Source organism: Desmodus rotundus, chromosome 3, assembly GCF_022682495.2.
Source record: "Desmodus rotundus isolate HL8 chromosome 3, HLdesRot8A.1, whole genome shotgun sequence".
Classification (NCBI taxonomy): domain Eukaryota; kingdom Metazoa; phylum Chordata; class Mammalia; order Chiroptera; family Phyllostomidae; genus Desmodus; species Desmodus rotundus.
This window is the reverse complement of record NC_071389.1, coordinates 176979987-177001357: the sequence shown is the minus strand read 5'-3', so window position 1 is coordinate 177001357 and position 21371 is coordinate 176979987. Positions and strand designations below refer to the sequence as shown.

The 21371-nt window shown below is 38.4% G+C and overlaps 1 protein-coding gene across 2 annotated transcripts in view; it reads left to right on the top strand.

Annotated features, from left to right (window-relative positions):
• The window catches only part of CREBL2 (cAMP responsive element binding protein like 2), a 57169-nt gene extending 42451 nt beyond the window's left edge, over positions 1-14718 (top strand). For both annotated transcript variants that reach the window (XM_024575562.4, XM_053921797.2), the window contains 3 exons: positions 5222-5419; positions 7425-7569; positions 11675-14718. In XM_024575562.4, the coding sequence (XP_024431330.1) occupies positions 5222-5419; positions 7425-7569; positions 11675-11679 (348 nt within the window). In that variant the 3' untranslated portion in view covers positions 11680-14718. The remainder of the gene's footprint in view (positions 1-5221; positions 5420-7424; positions 7570-11674) is intronic.
• Positions 14719-21371: the final 6653 nt, after the last annotated feature.

Below are 21371 nucleotides of genomic sequence, written 5' to 3'. Positions count from 1 at the left end.
AAAAGAAAAGTGAAACAAGCCTTCCTGCTGTTTTCCTTTTTAGCTGGGGCTGATGCTACCCCTTATGTAAATGCACTGATTCTCTTAGACTTAACAACTTGAAACTTGTATAAGTTGCCTTAAGAATTAGAGCATTAGGACGTAAATAAGTACAAAAAGAGTGGTAACATAGTAAGAGTCCTTAATTGGTTTTTCAGATTTTGTATCCCTTATAGGGAGACTTTTTAAAACATATTTCTGTAAGTTGTTGGTAGTGATATCAACAAGTCAATTTTTAAATATTGCTAATTTTCTTTGTATTTATTCATTTAATGATCAGTTTTTTAATAAATGCCTGGTTCGGGGCTGGATACAATGAGGGTTGCAGAAGTAGCAGAAAACATAGCCTCTGTGCCTGAGGAACTCTCACTACTGGAAGAGCTAGAAATTAAATCTGGGAGGCCACTAAAAAAACAAAACAAAACAATAGAACGTATAGACTCAGTATGATATTAACTATATGTTCCAAAAATCTGGAAAAAAAAACCAATAAAGGGCAGAGCATGGCTTCAAAGGAAGAGGGCTAGAGCTGATCCTAACCAAAGAAGACATGATATTCGCCCTCTGGGTGGTGGGGGCATGGAGAAGGAACATTTAGAGAAATGCTGAGAAATAGGAAGGACTGCGCAGGATGCGGTCCCTCAGGATGCTGACCTGACTTGATCTGGAGGCTGCCTGTTGGGAATAGCAGAAGAGAAGAGTGGCTGGGTGAGAGGGAACCTGGATGTTGTGGGCTGACTGGTGGCCTCTAAAAACCTGTATCCATGTCTTAACCCCTGGAACCTGTGACTATTACTTTGTATGGCAAAATGCTGTGATTAAGTGAAGGATTTTGAGAGGAAGAATTTATGCTGGATTATCTGAGGGCCCTAAATCCAATGACAAGTGTCCTCAAAAGAGTGAGGCAGAGGGAGATTTGACAGACAGATGTGTAGACAAGCATGACCACAGAGGCAGAGATTGGATTAATGTGGCCACAAATTAAGGAATGCTGACAGCCCCAGAACCTGGAAAAAACGAAGGATGGATTCTCCCCGAGGCCTCCAGAGGGAGTGCAGCTGAGCCAACGTCAGTCCCCTAGAGGAGAAAGAATAGATGTCTGTTGTGTTAAGCCACCTTGTGGTCATTGTTGCAGCAGCCACAGGAAACTAATACACTGGTTATGCTGACACAGGAGGCAGTGCTGAGCCAAAGGTCTTCTCTTGAGCTGGAGAGTGACATGGCCGAAGGGCCATTGAAGTTTATCCTTTCCATAATGACTAGGTATTACTATTTCACAGTGAAGAAAGATAACCTGAAGTACAAATACAGTAGTAATGAGCTGAAAAGAAAGGTTCACTTGGCAGCTCTTTGCGAGATAGATTCACTAGAGAAGTGGGGGTAGAAAAGGGGAGATGGTAGGGGGACCCATTGGGAACTTACTATAATAATCTGAGTAGGACCCTGACTAATGGAGGTAGTAGGAATAGAGAGGAGCTAAACCATTTTATAAAGGAATAAATTGGCATGACTGCAGTGGGTGGGAGTGGAGAGTCATAACAGTAGACGAAAATTTCAAGGAAGCGTAAAATGAAAAAGTTTGTTACTGAACCTCACCATTGCCTTCCATCAGGTGCCTGAGGCTGCAGGAGTTGGATTAAATGAATGGCTATATAGCATTAATGTAGCAGTGCATATAAAACGCCTGCCAGTTGTCGACAGCGCCTGTTCAGGCAGTTACATGTTCGAGTGAATGAGTGTTACCTAAGAACCCGGAGGGGAATAGTCCTGCCTGGTGGTAGTGAGTTACCTTGTGACAAGTTGCTACAGTGCAGATCAGGGGACTTGCATCCAGACCCTTCTCTGACATTGAAAATCTCTGGACTAAAATGTTGTCGTGTATAAAATAAAGAGGTCACTGTGCGTATCTGTGTGTGTGTGTGTGTGTGTGTGTCCACCACCAGCATTCCTGTATGTACACTTATCCTACCCTTTATAATGTTACTGTTTATTCCATGTCTGCTATGTTCCACGAGTCTAAATACATTGAAAGTAAGAACCCTGGCCTGTATTAATATTCCTAGAGTTTTATAGTGTTTGGGGCATAGTGGGTGCTCAGTAAATGATTGTTGAATAAAGGAGTGAATTTTCCCCATTTTCCTGAAAAAGATGAGGAAAGTCGAGTTTACTTCACCTGAGGTGGTGTGAAATAATATGAGACAATGTGTAGGGGGCCTAACTCAAGGCCTTATTCCCCCTGCACACCTTGATTTAGCTCTGAATTTAAATTGTTGTTCTTTGTTCCTAAAAAGCTAGAACTAAAATGATTCAAGAGCCTTCAGGATAGTGTTTAATCTGGACACTAGAGGCTTCCTCACTTTAATAAGCCCCTGGAGCGCATGCAGTCATGCCTCTTCCTGCAGAAGGTAAACCTGTTGGCGGGAAGCCTGTGCTCCCCACACTCAGGCCTGTGCAGATTATTCTGTCTTTTTCTGTAATGGTTACATTTAGAATGGTCAGGAACTCTCTCTCGGCTGAATCCAGTAGTTTTATTTTAATCCCTGGCCTTTTTCAACACATAAGTTAGAAACCATTTAAAAATCATAAAAAATACAGATGAGAAAAAAAGCTTACTCTCAGTAGAGGTAGGAAAGAGCAAGGAGCCAATGTAGTTATCACTGAGTTTGTGAAAGTTTCGTGGAACATAGGTAAGAATGATTTTTGGCCCAGAGATTTTTAAGGAATTTGTGGGGTTGGTTTCGGTTTTAGTTTCTGGTTCGTAGTTTCTAATTAACTTCCTCTATCCATCCCAATCTTTATGGCTTATGGAATATATAAAGTTCAGTTAACTGCTATAGTTAGCAACTAGTATGGTTCTACATTTGTATAATCCTTTTTTTTTTTTTACAAAGTTCTGCCACACATTATTCTACTTAAGGTTTACAGTAGTCCTGTGATGTGCTCGACTCTTGAAGACTGGCACACTGATCAGATGTTAGCTGGGAATGAAAGGCAAAAATTCCTGAGGAAAAGTTAAGCTCGAGATGTGCTTTCAATGTAATTTTACAGGAGATGACATAAAATATAGGAACCCTGGATTCATTTATATGCCTTCCTAATAAAAAGGGAATAAAACAGTTCCCAATTTAAATATTTTGCTACCATGTAAACTAAACAAGGGATTATAACTTTCGTTTGATTTTTATGATTGTACTTTTCAAAAGCAGCCACTCCTGCGTTAATTAAAAACAGCAATCAGTGAGGTGTTGGATTATAGTGTTGTGTGATGACTCATTTTACTACATAAAGAGTAGATGTGATTACCATTTATTTCACTATAGACACGAGTCTGTGCTGTAAATATATTGCTTTTTAAAACCGAAGCAAAGCAAATACCCTTTGTTTTAATGTAGGGTGATTTCAAAACATTTTATTAAAATTGTGCAGTTGATGTGATGTAAACATAATTTAAAATTTAGCCCATAGTAATATTTGGATTAATTAGCCATCCCAGAATTGCTAATCAAATACCGACATAGAAGGAAAATTTCCTGAGGTGTATATTATTATATTGGAATGGTGCAGAATAGAAAAGCTTTAAAAGACCAGTTTTTGAAAAATTGAAACTAATGCAGGAATAGTACTGAAGCAGCTAGCTTTTAACATGGTGGTGGAAAGGAAAGCTTTTTTTCCCTTGCAGTATTCAGTTTCATTTCAGAGCCATCCTGTAAAATGCTAGATGCGGTGGTTAGCCATCATGTTATGATACAGGGTCTGGTAAATGTGGCTGACCCACATTTAAAGTGTGGTTTTCTTGACGTAGCCATTATACTTAGTAATAATCTGATCTTTGTAGGGTACTGGACATTGTCAGTGTATGGTATTAGTAGTGATTTCAAACACACAAACCAACAAATCAGCATTTTTATAGCCAAATGAATATTGATCCTTGAGTTTTGTTACCTGGAAAGGTTTCTGCATTTATTCTGATGATATGCCCATGTTTGAGTTTTGCATCTTCTCTTTTAGAATTTCCTTTAAAGCCAAAGCAGTATTCCTTTCAGTACAGTGACATTTTTATTCTCTGAGGGTAGTTTTCAGAAAGAAATGGACATCATTCAGAACCTCATCAGATAAACAAGGTGGATAATCCAGTTGTTGGGAAATTTAAAGAAAAACGTGTGGCTCTAAAATAATGTAGCTTCTAAAGGCATATTGTATTGTAGCTTGTAAGAAATTGGCTCCTGAAGCACTTTCCAAAAGAGCTGGTTCACTGGAATAAATGTGCCCCTACCCTCTTAACAGTGACTGCTTTGAAGAAAACTTACTTGATATGTAAGTTCTGGTTCATGTATGTGAAAGTTTATCATCTTTATCTCGTAGTTATATCTTTTATAAGAACTTGGGGAGGTTCCAAAGCTAAACAATGAAGAAGATTAAATTACTTTGTCAGTCACCAAAAAATTGTGCCTTTGCAGGTACATGAATAACAGGTAGGAATCTCCTGAGACAGTCTAGGGTTATAATTACAGGCTTCTAAAGGCAGGAAAGAATTATCCTGAAAATTTCAGGGACTTCCTGTGTGTTTCTTTGAGCTCAACAAATTTGAAGAGGGAATTTATAGGCATATTACTTAGGATACATATTTGTTTCTATGTATACATAATTTTACATATAAATTTTATATTTTTCTAATTGTAAAAATTTAAAAATCATAACAAATACAGATGAAAAAAGCTACATATAATCACACCTATCAGAGAAATCCTCATTGAACTTTTGTTAACATCCTTTCTTCTTTGTGTTGTTTTATAACGTTGAGATCATACTGAACTTACAATTTTGATTATTGATTTTTTTAACATTTTCTCAAGTCAATAAAAATTTGGTAATCATTTAGTTTTTTATTATCTAGCTACATATGGTTTATAAAGTTTACTGTTAAACTATTTAAATTTTATTATTGAAAAAATAACGAAAGCCTACATTATTTCTTCTCTCACATTCCTGGTATCAAAAGTACCAGAAAAAAGTTATGAAGCAAAGCCTCATGAGGCATTTGATGGGATTGTGCTTTTTGAGTTCCACAGGCTTTATTAATTTATTATTTGTAAATGTTTCCCTTGCTGATATGCAGCTGTAGTCACCTTCGTCGACACAGAACTAAGAGAAAAAAAATTTTGTCTTCTCTCTCTTGCTGCAGGTGGTTGGAGGTAAAGTGAAGAAGCCCGGCAAACGTGGGCGGAAGCCAGCCAAAATTGACTTGAAGGCAAAACTTGAGAGGAGCCGGCAGAGTGCAAGAGAATGCCGGGCCAGAAAGAAACTGAGATATCAGTACTTGGAAGAGTTGGTATCCAGTCGGGAAAGAGCCATATGTGCCCTTAGAGAGGAACTGGAAATGGTAAGAAAGTCTGTCAATAAATGCATGCAAAAAATCAACTTCCGCTTCCCAGTCAAAGAGATATACGTTAACACATGAAGGACCCAATTTTCACCTATCCAGTTGACAAACATGGGAAAGAACATTCATTGGTTAATTGTTTAGCCAGTATGTGGGCAAATAGGCATTTTCACAGACTGCTGGTAGGAGTGGAATGTACGTGACTTGTTTCCCTGAGGGACTGTTTATGATAGAAAGGAAATGGAAAATAACCCAAATGTACAACAATAGGGGATTGGTTAAATAACTTATACTACATTCATATGTTGGACTACTTTGCATCCAGTAAAAATCACAGAGCAGCTCTATATTTATTGATGTAGAAAAACATTTATAATATATTGCTAAGTGGAAAAAGCAATATAACTATGAATAGTCTATACAGTTGTATTTAAACATTTATTTATTTGGCATGTTTCATGTTTTCATTTATTCATTCAAATTTTGGGTTTTTTTACGATTTTATTTATGTACTTTTAGAGAGAGGGGAAGGGAAGGAGAAAGAGAGGAAAAGAAACATCCATGTGTGGTTACCTCTCATGCATCCCCTACTGGGGCCCAGGCACACAACCCAGGCACATGCCCTGACTGGGAATCGAACCAGCAACCTTTTGGTTTGCAGGCCCATGCTCAATCCACTGAGCTACACCAGCCAAGGCTATTCATTCAGATTTTGGGTAGTGACTGTAGAAATGTAAAAGAGAACAGATAAAAGAGAATTGAAGCCCCATTACTGTGAGCTCGGGGAGGAGGTGACAGGTTGGGGAAGAGAGAGGTAATACTACTATGATCATGACAAAGCCAGAACAGGCTACCACCGCTTTTTAGAAGGTAAGAAAGTAAGGTTGGGGCATAAAGACAGTTCAGAAATACACTATTCAGTAGATTTTTTGTTAGTATACTAAATTTGACTTATGCAATTGGGTTGGCCAAAAAGTCCGTTTAGCTTTTTCTATAAACTGAAAGGCAGATTTTTCATTTTCACCAATAACTTTATTGATTTGGATATTTTGAGTATGTAGGTTATCTCCCATATGATATAGCATTGATTGTTCTCAATTAGTGTCTCAGTTTGATCCCTATCAACTTCAACTGGCCTACCTGACCGTGGAGCATCATCAAGTGGGGACTCTCCAGCACGAAACTTCACAGACCACTTTTATCATGTTCAATCAATCGCAGCAGCTTCTCCATAAACACTGTACATATCTTTTTTTGCATTTCAATTGCATTTTTACCTTTCTTAAAATAATAAAGCATAATATGCCAAAAATGTTGTGTATTTTCTTCCATCTTCAATATTAAAGTGGCTACACAAAAATTCACCAATTTGGATAAGTTTTTTTTAAATGCACACTGATAGGACAGCTGTTACAATAAAATCTCACAAAATTGTTTCAAAGGAAGTTAAAGACTACTAAGCACTACTAGAGTCATCTTATGGAAAAAAAGCAAATGAACTTTTTAGCCAACCCAATATAAATTATCTCTCACCTTCTGCAGTTGAGGGCATAATCTTTCAACTGATTAATCTATGTATACCCCAGAGTCCATAGTACACACTCTGATAGAAAGTAGATGTTTAATGAATGTTTGTGAAAGAAAGAAAGGAATTACAAAAATATTTATTTTAGGAATAGAAATAATAATGTGAGCATTAGCCAAAAGATGAATTCTAGTTAGTGGCACACTATGGAGAGACATTCTTATAACCAGAGGGACCTTTTTAATCTGAGCGATACTGCAGTGCGTCACCAGAAGATCGAGTAGCAGTTTCCCCCCTCTTGTGGAAGCTGGCAGGCCTCATCCCTGTCCTAGGTTAGCGATAGGAAAGACAATGGAGGGTGGGATTTCCCGCAGCCAGTGTGACCTCTGGGCATGGGAGTTCTTATATCTAGCATTTCTACCAGTGGTTTCTGAACTCGGACTAGTAAAATATTACTTAAATATATTTTTAATATTTCAGTACAAGCAGTGGTGTATGGCAATGGACCAAGGAAAAATCCCTTCTGAAATAAAGGCCCTACTCACTGGAGAAGAGCAGAGCAAATCTCAGCAGAACTTAAACAGGCACATGAAAGCCGGGAAAACAGACGCTAACAGCAATTCCTGTGAGTACACTACATGGACTGTTTACATACATGTAGAGGAGTGTCTTAAAGTAGGATTTCTACTGACCACTTTCCTCTGTGTGACTTTTTTTTCTTCTGTATACCTTTCAATCAATAAAATGGTGATGTTGTTTGTAGTATACTAAATGAAACGGTTAGATTCCAAATACTGAAATGCATTGTCCAGGAGGTCTATGCAGAGCAACTGATAAATTTATGGCAGATTTGTTAATTAAGTTCACCTAGTCCATAAATGGGAGTGTACCAGTCTAATTATTATTAACAGTACCTTTTATTTGTATTTTGATTTATAATTTACAAAGTATTTTCACTTAAGTATTTTAAGTATTTCCTCCAATAATTGTGTTTAAGAATTATACTTTTTTTTTTAATAGACAAAGAAATAGCAGAAGGGTAGGTAAGATGTGCAAGGTCCTCAGGCTCTATCTTGTAGAGTAGCCCATGCTGTAAATTCCTTATATTTAAAATGTTGTAAATCACCACCTTTATCTAGTTGCAAAACATTTCAGCACCTCAAAAGAAAACCCCAAACTCATTAAGCAGTTACTCACAATTATCCCCTCCCTCCAGCCCTATGAATATGCTTTGTGTCTCTATGGCTTTACCTAACATGGATATTTCACATCAATGGGTCATACAGTATGTGACTTTTTATGTCTGGTGTCTTTCACTTAGCATATTTTCAAGGATAATCTACATTGTAGCATGTATCAGTACTTTATTCCATTTTATGGCTGCATAATATTCCACTGTATATTGATACCACAACCTGTTTATCCATTCATTCATTGATGGATTTTTGTTTCTACCTTTTGGCTATTGTGAACAGTGCTGCTATGAACATGCATGTACAAGTGTGTGTTTGAGTAACTTTCAGTTCTGTGGGGCATATACCTAGAAGTGAAAATGCTGGGTCATCTGGTAATTCTATATTTAGCTTTTATGGAAACCACAAACTGTTTTCCACAGTGGCTGAAAGAGTTTACACTCCCACCAGCAAATATGAAGCTTCCTATTTCTCTACATCTTGTCCACACTTTATTTTCCATTTTTAAAAACTGTAGCCTTCCTAGTAGATGTGAAGTGGTGTCTGGTTGTGCTTTTTTAAACAAAAAAATTTTTTTAAAGATTTTATTATTTTTAGACAGAGGAGAAGGGAGGGAGAAAGAAAGGGAGAGAAACATCAATGTGTGGTGGCCTCTCTCACGCCCCCCACTGGGGACCTGGCCTGCAACCCAGGCATGTACCCTGACTGGGAATCGAACCAGTGACCCTTTGATTCTCAGGCAGGCACTCAATCCACTGAGCCATACCATCCAGGGCACCAAAAAAACTTTCTTAAAATTAATTGATCTTTAGAGAGAGAGAAAGAGAAACATCAATTTGTTGTTCCACTTACTTATGCATTCATTGGTTGATTCTTATATGTGCCCTGACTGGAGATTGAACCCATACCCTTTGTTATTTCAGGATGATGTTCTAACCAACTTAGCTGTCTGGCCAGGGCTGGTTGTGGTTTTCATCTGCAGGACTAATGATGTTGAGCATCTTTTCATATATCTGCTTGTTGGTCGTGTGTATATCTTCTTTGAAGAAATGTCTCTTTTAAGTCTCTTGCCCATGTTTTAATTGAGTTCTTTTTCATTTTGTGATTGAGTTGTAAGAGTGCTTTATATATCTAGATTCTAGACCTTTATCAAATATATGATTTTCAGATATTTCTCTCATTCTGTAGGTTGTCTTTTCTGTTTCTTGATAGTATCCTTTGGTGAACAAGAGATTTTAATTTTAAGTAAGTCCAGTTTATCTATTTTTCTTTCTTTTTCTTTTAATCCTCATCTGAGGATACGATTATTGATTTTAGAGAGCAAGTAAGGGAGAGAGACAGAGAAAACATAGATGTGAGAGAGAAACATCAATCAGTTGCCCCCTGCACACGCCCTGACCAGGGATCAAACCCGCAAACTAGATATGTGCCCTGATCAAGAATCGAATCCTCAACCCTTTGGTATATGAGATGACGCTCCAACCAGCTGAACCACCTGGCCAGGGCTATCTATTTTTTGTTGTTGTTCATGCCCTGCATGTCACATCCAACAGCCCATTGCCAAATACAAGGTCATGAAGATTTATCTGTATCTTTTTTCTAATAGATTTTAGTTTTAGCTCTTATATTTAGATCACTAATCCATTTTGAGTTAATTTTTCTAAATGGTATGAGGTAGAGGTCCAAATTATTTTGTATGTGAATATCCAGTAGTCCCAACACCATTTGTTAAGGAGACTACAGATAGTAGAATGAAGATGCCATGTCATTGATTTCTTCATCATTGTGATTGATTTGGGAGTACTTGAAATGGTTATAAGGAAACGTTATAAACTTTTATCTTTTAAAAAACTTTATAAAATTGAAGGATGAGATAACATTTGCTTAATCTAAATTGAATTAAGGGGAAAACAGGCAAATCAGCTCAGTCTTTTTTTCCTTCTGTATTTTAAAATAGCCTCCTGTAGATACCAAACTTTATTTTTTATTTATATTTTATTGATTATGCTGTTACAGTTATCCTGATCTTTTCCCTCTTTGCCCTGCTCCAACCAGCAACCCACTTCCTCAGGCGATCCTCCCACCATTGTTCATGTCCATGGGTCATACGAATAAGTTCTTTGGCTACTCCATTTCCTATACTGTACTGTACATCCCTATAGCTATTCTGTAACTACCTATTTGTACTTTTTAATCCCTTCACCTCTTCACCCATTCACAAATACATCCCTCCCATCTGGCAACCATCAAAAAGCTCTCCGTATCCATGATTGTGTCTCTGTTCCTGTTTGCTTAGTTTGTTTTTCAGATTCAATTGTTGATAGATTTATATTCTTTGCCATTTTATTGTTCATAGTTTTGATCTTCTTCTTTTTCTTAAATAAATCCCTTTAACATTTCATATAGTAATGGTTTTGTGATAATGAATGTTTTTTTCTTGTCTGGGAAGCTTTTTATCTGTCCTTTGATTCTAAATTATACCTTTGCTGAGTAGAGCAGTCTTGGTTGTATGTCCCTGCTTTTCATGACTTTGAATATTTCTTGCCAGTCCCTTCTAGCCTGCAAAGTGTCTTTTGAGAAATCAGATGACAATCTTATGGGAACTCCCCTATAGGTAACTAACTTCTTTTCTCTTTCTGCTTTTAAGATTCTCTCTTCATCTTTAACCTTTGGCATTTTAATTATGATGTGTCTTAGAGTGGGCCTCTTTTCATACATCCTCTTTGGGGCTCTCTGTGCTTCCTGGACTTGCATGTCTATTTCCTTCACCAAATTAAGGACGTTTTCTTTCACTGTTTTTTCAAACAGATTTCCAGTGTCTTGCTCTTTCTCTTCTCCTTCTGGCACCCCTGTGATGTGAATGTTGGAACACTTGCAGTTGTCCCAGAGGCTGCTTACACTATCCTCACTTTTTTGGATTCATTTTCTTCTTCTTGTTCTGATTGGTTGTTTTTTGCTTCGTTATGTTCCAAATCATTGGTTTGATTCTTGGCTTTATCCACTCTACTGTTGTTTCCCTGTAAATCGTTCTTTATTTCAATTAGTGTATTCCTGGATCTGTTTTATTCTGTTGAGGTCCTCACTAAGCCCCTTGAGCATCCTTATAACCAGTGTTTTGAACTCTGTATCTGATAGATTGCTTATCTCCATTTTGTTTAGTTCTTTCTCTGGAGTTGTGATCTGTTCTTTCATTTGGGCCATGTTTCTTTGTTTCTTCATTTTGGCAGCCTCCCTGTGTTTGTTTCTATGTATCAGGTAGAGCTGCTATGACCCCCTGTCTTGGTAGCATGCCCTAATGTAGTAGGTGTCCTGTAGGTTTCAGTGACACAGCCATCCCTATCACCCAAGCTGGGTACTCGAGGTGTGCCCTTTGTGTGGTCTGAGTATACCCTCCTCTCATAGTTAAGTGTTGGTTGCTGTTGGCAGGTCAATGGGAGGGATTTACTCAGATCAGTCAGCTGCATTTTAAAACACATTCACTAAATTTCATTGATCTTAAAAGCATTCTTACATTGGTAACTTTAATTTATTTTTCAGGGTGAAGATCATATAAAATGATAAGTCAGTGATTGAAGTCAATATCCTGATTCCTATGAAGGATGAATGGACAAGATTATACTTCTTGGCTCCATTTACTACCTACTGCTCCATAGTCATCTCTGTAAATCCGCAATTTCTACCAAATGTGTGATCATAGATTTCAAAGGATTTTGCTTTAACTTTTAACACTTAGAAAATTTACAAACATTCAAGACCTGTCCTGGTTGGTATTGCCTCCCATGGCATTTAACATGTTGCAATGCTTGAAAACACAGGCGTAGAGAAAAATGGGTAAAGATTGTATTTTTGCACCTTAACTCTACCTTGCTTTAGTGGTTAATTTATACTCTTTCCATGTAGTTGTATGTGTGTGTGTGTTTAGGTGTCACCTCCTGTCATGGTTTTGATTGCCCTACAAAGAGAAACCGAATGGGCTGATTACCGACTAGATTCTCAGCCTTGATGGACCTGATCTTATTTCTTTATATTTACTTGAGTAACATCTGTTTTCTGCATGAACCATGATTTCTCCTGTGAGCCATTCCAGCATAAGCTGTGAATATATATTAACAAATAGATACACTTCTATTTTTATAATCCATAATAACATGCCTGTTTTAAATAATGTACATGTTAACAGCATCTATCAGGAAAGCCCTCAAGACAGCCTCTATTTGGAACTTTTGTTGCTGTCTTCTCAAACTGTATTTGCAAACATTTGCTAGGGCCCAGTCCATACTTGGAGAATTATCAGTCAAATTTCATTTTTAAGCAAGAAATAACCTTTTAGGCGTTTCAGCACTGTACATCATCTTTACAACCTAAAGTGTGTGTGTCTGTGTGTGTTTCTATCATATGTCTATATGAGCATATGGGGAGGACAGGAGTGAGTGTTCACACCCATTTCCTTGGGAAGTCAACTAGGAAAATTTTTCTAAAGAAAATAGATAACTTTAGCTGCTGAGATTGAGTTTCTGCCTCAGGAGACCTGGATTAAAGTGAACAAATTGCTGGTAGATCTAACGGCTGTAGCCGTAACCAGAACACTCAGTTTCCTCCCTGACACGAGTTTCCTTATGAATGTGTTCTGAGCCAGAAAGAAATGCACTGTAGGTGTGCGTCTGGTTCAGCCCCGGCGATGCCTCCACTCTGGAGTGAAACACTGGAGCTAGGTCTGTGCACAGCACCACAGCTGGGAGGTGCAGAGGGCAGAGTAGTCCTTTCCAGTTCTCACCGCAGCTACGTTTACTGTCTTCTGACCTCCCGATGGCGTGATGGTTGAGGAATCCAGCTCATAGTATGATACACTAAAATAGACCCCGGGAACCATTTCCCCTTTGAGACCCCCTCTCTTTTCTTTCCCATAGTTAATTCAGGAGATGTGTTCCCTGTTGCTGCTAAATTATAATGGTCCTTGGCTCTAATGAAACAAATATTTGACTTCCAAACAAAATATGTTCTGTTATGAAACGGTAGTTTTTGAGGAGGCATCGTGTAATACATTGTCTGTGAGGTGGAACATGAGATGGACCATGTAGTTTCAGATTACAAGGTACTTCCCCCACACCCTTCTCTTAGGCTATGCATTTGAATTAAGTGCCTCCTGTGCTTCGGTTGCAAACTCAGATCTCTAGTCCAGTCCTGTGTGACTACTGATATACCACTAGCCCAGACTGTTGGGTCTCTCTGTGTTTTGGTGGATGGGGGGATAAGAGTATTTAATGTCTTTTTAGGATAACAAATATAGATAAAGGATTGTTAATATTTAGGCCTTCAGAATTTCAGTGTTTTAAATGTAGCGTTCAGATTGTAATGGGTCTGTTTTGCCTTCTGGTCTACTCAAATGTATATTTTTTATTTTGCAAAACAACCCAAAATGTATTGTATGTTACTATGTTCAGTACCTTTTGAATTCCCCAGAAGAGCTGTTTTCAAAGCAAACATTCCAAAATGAATGTGGCTCTTCAATGCAATGTCTCCATTGTGCTTGAAGTATTTCTTCTCTGGTTGTAATTTTAAATTACAGGGTCATTTATCTGAGATATATCCCCCACCCCCACCATCTTTACAAGAGCAGTGACTTTGTCCTCAGGTCAGGTAGAAGATGTATAATTTTGGGTGAAAGTAAATTACAATTTATTTGACTTTATTCCAAAACCTACCTATTTGGTTTTTGCAGTAGATCAAAACCAAGAGAAAGCTCCTTGGTTTTAAAAAGGAATGTTGGATTGCTTTGAGTATTGTGCTCACTGCACGCTTGGCCACTTGAAGCATGTTAATAAATGTCACTGATTAAAACAGCCTGTTTCTTCCCCCATTTCAGTTCAGGAGCAGCATACTGAAATCCCAGCATCTCTCACTTACCTGCCCTGACAGGCTGAGGGAGAACAGAAGAGGGTGAGAATCAGTGAGCTCAGTCCCCCTGGGTCAGTGCTGTTCTTGTTCTGTGAGTAACAGAGTAATGTTTTCTTCTTAACCCAAAGAAAGGAAGGTAAGGGGGAAACTATGTCTGTGTATTTAGCCCCGTCGTAATCCATATTTAATGTAGCACAGACCTGCCATATGTTAGAGCAACTGAACATAATATGGAATAAGTTTGACCAGGTCAAGTTTTAGGATATGGTTGAAGTTCTTAAATTTTTTTTCTATTTTACCTAAAATCTTTCTATTGTATTCCAGTCTGAATCTATCTTATTGCAGCAAATTCATCACAGTTTACCAGCTAATTGGCAGTATTTATCAGCTTTACCATTTAGCATTTTTTATCGTCTTTGAATTATAATAGATTTGATTTGGCTTATTACAAAAGTATAGGTCTAACTGGACTTGTCTGTAGTTAAAATAAAGGGAAATATAAATGCTACATTTCCCAAGCAATCAGTTGCTTATTGTCAATTATATATTTAGTTTTAAGGGAGTGGAAGATTACTGTTAAGTCACATGGTATTTGGGGGCATTGAAAGGATTTTTCTTTCTCTGAAGAGCATTGTACAATTATATTTTTATGAAAAATAAAATATCTTCACCAGAGATATCTCAAATTGTCTGTTTAACATTACTGAAATAAATATAAGAATGTAGTACTAAAAAGAGTATGAGATTTAGGCAGAAAACTGGTCTTGGATCCACTTTCTTAGTCACCTTGAATTATTTAATCTTTTAGCTTGTTTCCTCATCTATAAAGAAGGGGGGATGATAACTTTCATGGAGTAAGTAATTGGAGTTATGAGAAACTGCTTCTTACATAGTGAAGAAATACATTAAAATATTCACATATGCCTTCATATGTGAATGGATTCTAACAATGGTTTCACTATTGTTAGACTTTATATCACTAAAAATAAGCATTTATTTAATGAGCTGGAATCTAAATATGTACTGTTGTAGGTATCATATTTCCAAAGTCTTTTTAGCTATACCATGTCTACCCCTCAAATGTTATACAAGGTCTGTCCAGAAGGTATCCAGCCATGTAATGTGAAGAGTAGAGACATTTATTGAAGAAGATACATGATACGGGAAGCATTGCACATAGGACAATGACACCTCAGTCCCCTTCAGAGTAGGCACTTTGGGGCCTCACACAGTTCTCCCAATTGCCACCAGCTGTCTAGTTGTATTTTCCTGAATTTCAGTGATGGTCTGAAATCCCTTCCCTTTCAAAGGTGATTTTAGTTTTGAGGAAAGCCAGAAGTCACAGGGTGCCAAATCTGGGCTACGTGGGGGCTGAGTCACCTGAGTGACATGATGTTTGACCAAAAAGCTCTGCACAAAATGTGATGCATGAGCGGTCGTGTTGTTGTGATGAAGCTGCCGATCACCAGCTGCCCAAAGCTGTTGCCTTCTGCATCATCTGAATACTATCCACGGAAATATGCTGAAGCTTAATGCAAAATTTGATGCAGATTCGTTGCTCTATTCACTAAGTCATTTTGAGTGGACAGCCACACAGGACACATTCCATTCAATGGCATCTACCACCCCCACTGATTAGTACAGTGAAGTTGGCATTATTCACACATGAGCATTCTAGTCCATTCTCCTTGGCTGCCAGGTTACACGGATGTCACGCAAACCTTTCTCATTAAATTAACAATGGCTGGACTTTTTCCAGACAGACCTCATATTTTTTTGGTTTATTTATTTATTTATTTTAAAGATTTTATGTATTTGTTTTTAGACAGAGGAGAAGGGAGAGAGACGTCAGTCTGTTACCTCTCGCACTGCCTGGGCCGGGACCAAACCTGCAACGCAGGCGTGTGCCCTGACTCTGGTAGGTGTGGCGACCTTGCCCTGTGTAAGACCACACTCAAACAACTGAACCTCACCAGTCAGGACCCCACGCTGATATATTTAACTTACCGTATTTTCTTTTAGTATTTCAAAGTTTCTTTGTAGAATGTTTAAATCTTTGCTCATACAGAATTTTGTCAAAGGAAAGAGTTGGGCTTTTTTGTTTTAATGGAAAAAATTATCCTTTCCAAAAGACCAGCCAGTTGTCCCAACAGCAGTTTTTAAAATACATTTTTTTTCTTCACTGGCTTAAAATGCAACCTTAATCACAGGTTAAAGTTCTAATTGTATTTAAAACCATCGGTGGGCTCCATTTTGTCTCAATGATGTGTCTGTTCGTGCACCATGTGCGAATGAACAGAGGAGTCCTAGGTCCCAACGGGGCCAGGAAGCTGCGAAGGGAGCGGCGGCGTGCGCACAGCACTCGCTCCTGGCAGGAAGAAAGGGATTTCCTTCTGACCTGGCAACAAGCTGCTGACCACTTGCAGCCAATAAAGAACTACCACAGCCCTTCCCAATTTCCTCCTAAAACCTAATAAAAGCTGGCCGGAATCCCTTTGTCTCCTCGGACCTGCCTGTGGTTTGCTCTAATTTACTTGTCCCGGATTGAAATTCCTCTGCGATTCCCTAATAAACTCATTTGGGCTAGCTAATGACCTTGTTGCTTCTTGTTTAAGGTTGACGGCTAATACCCAACCTTTCATTACTACAGTTGTACAGTAGTCCCCCCTTATGGGAGACGGATACGTTCTAAGATCCCCAGCGGATGCCTGAAATTGTGGTAGTGCTGAACCCTATCTGATCTGTTTTTTCCTATACATAGATACTTATGATAAATTTGAACATAAATTAGGCACAGTGAGAGATTAAAAACAATAGTGATAAAATAGAACAATTACAACAACATACTGTGATAAAACGTTATGTGAGTGTGGTCACTTGTTTCAGGGATTGCTTGTTGAAAGAAGTTTATATAGGCTCAGTGACTTCTGGGACAACACGTTGCTGTCAATCAGCACACCTTTCTGTTCCTGTCTTCCACCCACAAATGTAATGCTCTTTCCATCTTCACTAAGCACTTACCACGCACCATGGCCGTAACTTGATGAGGTGGGACAGCAAAACTAGCATGATCTTTTTTTCCTTTTTCACAATTTCACGGATGGAAGATTTGTTTTTTACTCAGTGTGTGGATTTTTTTCTTATCAAGTGGAGAACTTTCATCTTTCACAGCTTCCCTTTGGCATGTCTGAATTGACAGCATCACTGCTCTTGCACTTTGAGGTCACTATTAAGTAAAAGAAGGATTAGTTGAACACAAGTGCTACGATACTGTAACCGTGTATCTGATAACTTAGATGGATGCTAAATTTACTGACAGATGGGGAGTGTATACTGCATGGAAATGCTGATAAAGAGGCAACTCTCTAAGTGACTCACAGGTGGGATGCGGCAGTAACGTGGATATCATCAAGCTACTCAGACTGGTAGGCAATTGAAAATTTATGAATTGTTTATTTCTGCAATTTTCCATTTGATATTTTCAGATTGTGTTTAACCAAGGGTAACTGAAACCTCAGAAGGTGAAAACACGGGTGAAGGGAGATTACTTTATTGCTAAAAAGAGCCTTCAACTATACATATGTACCCCTATGTTCATTTGCAGCATTATTTACAATAGCCAAGATATGGAAACAACCTAAGTTTCCATCAATGGATGACTGGATAAAGAAGACGTGTTCTGTCTGGAAAAAGTCCAGCCTTTGTTAATATAACAAGAACGGTTTGCACAACATCCGTGTAGCCAGGCAGCCAAGGAGAGTGGACTGGAATGCTCATGCATGGACAATGATGACTTCACTGCATTAGGAAGTGGGGACAGTAGATGCTGTTGAGTGAACATGTGTACTGTGTGGGCGTTGCATTAAAAATGACTGAGTGAGTAGAACAACGAATCTGCATCGAATTTTGCATGAATCTTGAACATTCCTCCATGGAAACTGAATGATTCAGAAGGCTTTCGGGATGATGCCGTGAGTGCAGTGCAAAAGAAAGTGTGGCACAAATGCTGCAAAGGTGGTCAAGAATCTGTTGAAAGTGATCCAGAATGTGTTCTGGAAGGCCTGCGACAAGTAGAACACCTGAGAATGTTGAATGTGTTTGAGCTGCAGTCAGCAAAGATCAGCAACTGAAAGTGCAAGAGAACTAGAAGCTGATCTGGGGATTCCAAAAACTACCATGTCTGAGATTCTGATGCAGGATCTTGGCATGAAATGTGTCATGGCAAAATTTGTTCCGTGGCTTCTGCTACCACAGCAGAAGGAACATCGTGCTATAGTTGCTAATGACTTCATTCAAACCGCTATCAATGACCAGATTTCCTCCAGGTGTCATAACCAGAGATGAATTGTGGGTCTACACCTGTGATGCAGAAACAAAGGCCCAGGCATCCCAATGGAAGTCACCTGGTTCTCCAAGCCCAAAGAAGGTGCAGCAAAGTCGCAGCAAGATCAAGACCACGTTAACTGTGTTTTTTGATTGGGAAGGTGTTGTCCATCACGAGTATGCCCCTCTAGGCCAAAGGAGCACTATCTCAATGTTTTTGTCAATTGAGAGATGCAATATGATGAAAACGGCCGTAGCTATGGGCAACTGGTGATGGGCAGCTTCACCTTGACAATGCACCCGCTCATGCATCATGTCTCACGCAGAGTGTTTTGGTGAAACATCAAATCACCCAGGTGACTCAGCCCCTCTACAGCCCAGATTTGTTGCCCTGTAACTTCTGGCTTTTCCCCAAACCAAAATCACCTTTGAAAGGGAAGAGATTTCAACCCATCGATGAAATTCAGGAAAATACAACAGGGCAGCTGATGGTGATTATAACAAAGGATTTTATGGTGTTTTGAACAGTGAAAGAAATGCTGGGAGAACTTTGCGAGGTCCCAAGGTATCTACTTTGAAGGGAACTATGGTGTCATTGTCCTATGAACAATGTTTCTTGTATCTTATATCTTATTAAATGTCTCATAGTACATGGCTGGGCTACTTCCTGGACAAACTTCATATACCTTTACAAATTAGTGTTTTCATATTCTTCAGATAAATGCCCAGGAAAGGAATTGCTAGATCATATTGTTGTCCATTCTTAATGTTTTTAAGGAAACTCCATACTCTTAACCATAGTGGCTGCACCAATTTACCATCCCACCAACAGTGTTCAAGGGGTCCCCTTTCTTTACATTCTCTCCAACACTTGTTATTTCTCATCTTTTTTATAACAGCCACATAATATTCTTTTTTAGTGGCTGCATAGTATTTCATGATAAGAACGTACAATAATTTAATGAGTCCCTTATTAGTGGCCATTTTTTCCAGTCTTATTCTTACAGATAATGCTGCAATAAACATCCTATACACATCTTTGTACACAAGTGCTAATATATGATGGCTAAATCTGTAAAATGGGGTTGCCGAGTCAAAGTGTATGTGCATTTGTATTTTGATAGGTGTTATTCAAATTATCTTTCAAAATGTTACATCTCCAGCACGGCAGCCGGATTCGTAACCCTACCAATAACACATTTGCATAATTGTTAGCCTGTGTCCACCAAGGCAACCTTTATTAACTTGCTGTTCACCAGACAGGTATAAGGTATCTTATTGTTTTAATCTAAGTGCATCTCTTTACTTATAAATGAGGTTGAATAACTTTTATGTACAAAATCAATTCTTTTTTTCATGCCCTTTGCCTGTTTTAGTAGTGAATTGTATTATCAGTTAGTTCACATTTGATCTTAAGTGACAAACCCAAATTGGCTTAAGAAAAAAAAAAATGAACTGGCTCCTATAACCAAGAACCATGAAGCAGAGCTTCAGGCAAAACTGGATTCGAGACTCAAACAACATAATGAGAGAGAAGGTTCTCTCTCTGTGCTCTGCCTTGCACTGGCTAACTTTAGTAGGAGCAGTGGGGGCGCAGCGCTAGCCCTTACAGCTTTTCATGCCAAGTCCAGCAGGGAAGAGCACATTTGCTCACAAAAGTTACAGAACTGAGTCTCCTTCATTCTGATTGGCCTGACTTGGATCATGCTCCTCTCCCTAAACAATCACTTTCACCTGTAAAATGCAATGCTCTAATTATCTAAGAACATTGGCCCTTTGTCATTGTGAAGCAGATATTTTCTATTTTATCATGTCTTTTAAAGCTTTGTTATGGTACTTTTTTTCAAACAATTTATTTTGTGTAGTCGGATTAATCAGTCTTGTGAGTCTTACCTAAAAGCCCCGCCCTACTCTAATATACGAGTATGTACAATAGAATACTCAGCCATAAAAAAAGATGAAATATTGTCATTTGCAACAATACGGATGGATTCGAGGGTATTGTGCTCAGTGAAATAAGTGAGACGGAAAAGGACAAAAATTATGTGATTTCACTCATGTGGAATATAAAAAAAGTAACTAACCAAAGAAAAACAAACTCATCGGTACCACAGAATGGTGGTTACCAGAAGGAGGGGAATGGGGAGAACAAACTGGATAAAGGGCTCAAGTATATGGTAATGGAAGGAAACTAGACTTTTGGTGGTGAGCACACAACAGAGCACACACATATCAAATTACAGTGTTGTACACCTGAGGTTGGGTCATGAGTGCCTGTCCATCCATCCTGCTGGTGATTGTAGTTGCCATGGGACAGGGTCTCACTTTCACCTTCCTCAAGCTGTATCAGCTTATATAAACAAACAAAAGAAAACTGAGCCCTGGCCGGGTAGCTCCGCTGGTTAGAGCATCATCCGAATAGGCCAAGGTTGTGGGTTTGATCCCTGGTCAGAGCATGTAGAATGAGTGCATAAATAAGTGGAACAACAAATTAATATCTCTCTGTCTCTCTCTCCCCCGCTCCCTCCCACAACCCCCTCTTCCTCTCTATCTAAAATCAATCAATAAAATTTTTTAAAAATTAAAAAAAAACAAAAAGAAAAAAAAAGAAAACTGAAATAAGTGCTATTCTAGATCTTGACCTAGTCCGTTAAATTATACTGAGTTTTAGTGTGGGGGCTTTTTCAGTTGCAGGTTTTTTAAACCACAAAACCAATAATTTCTAAATATAAGTAGTACTTTCTCTTTGTCTTTCAAACAACATACTCATATGTCTTTTTTTTTAAAAAAGCCATAACCCACTCTTAATTTAAATATTTCTTCAAAACACATGTGAAAGTTCCCTACATTACTTGTGTTCATAGTTTGAGTCTTTGAGTTTTCATTGGGTTTCTGTCCCCTTCCACTCCAATTACCAAATAGTTCTTTTTTTAACAACTTGACTTCAGTTTCCCTTGATTTCACTTAGATTTGTTTCTAGTTGGGATAGCTCACTTATGGTTTAACTGATAATACA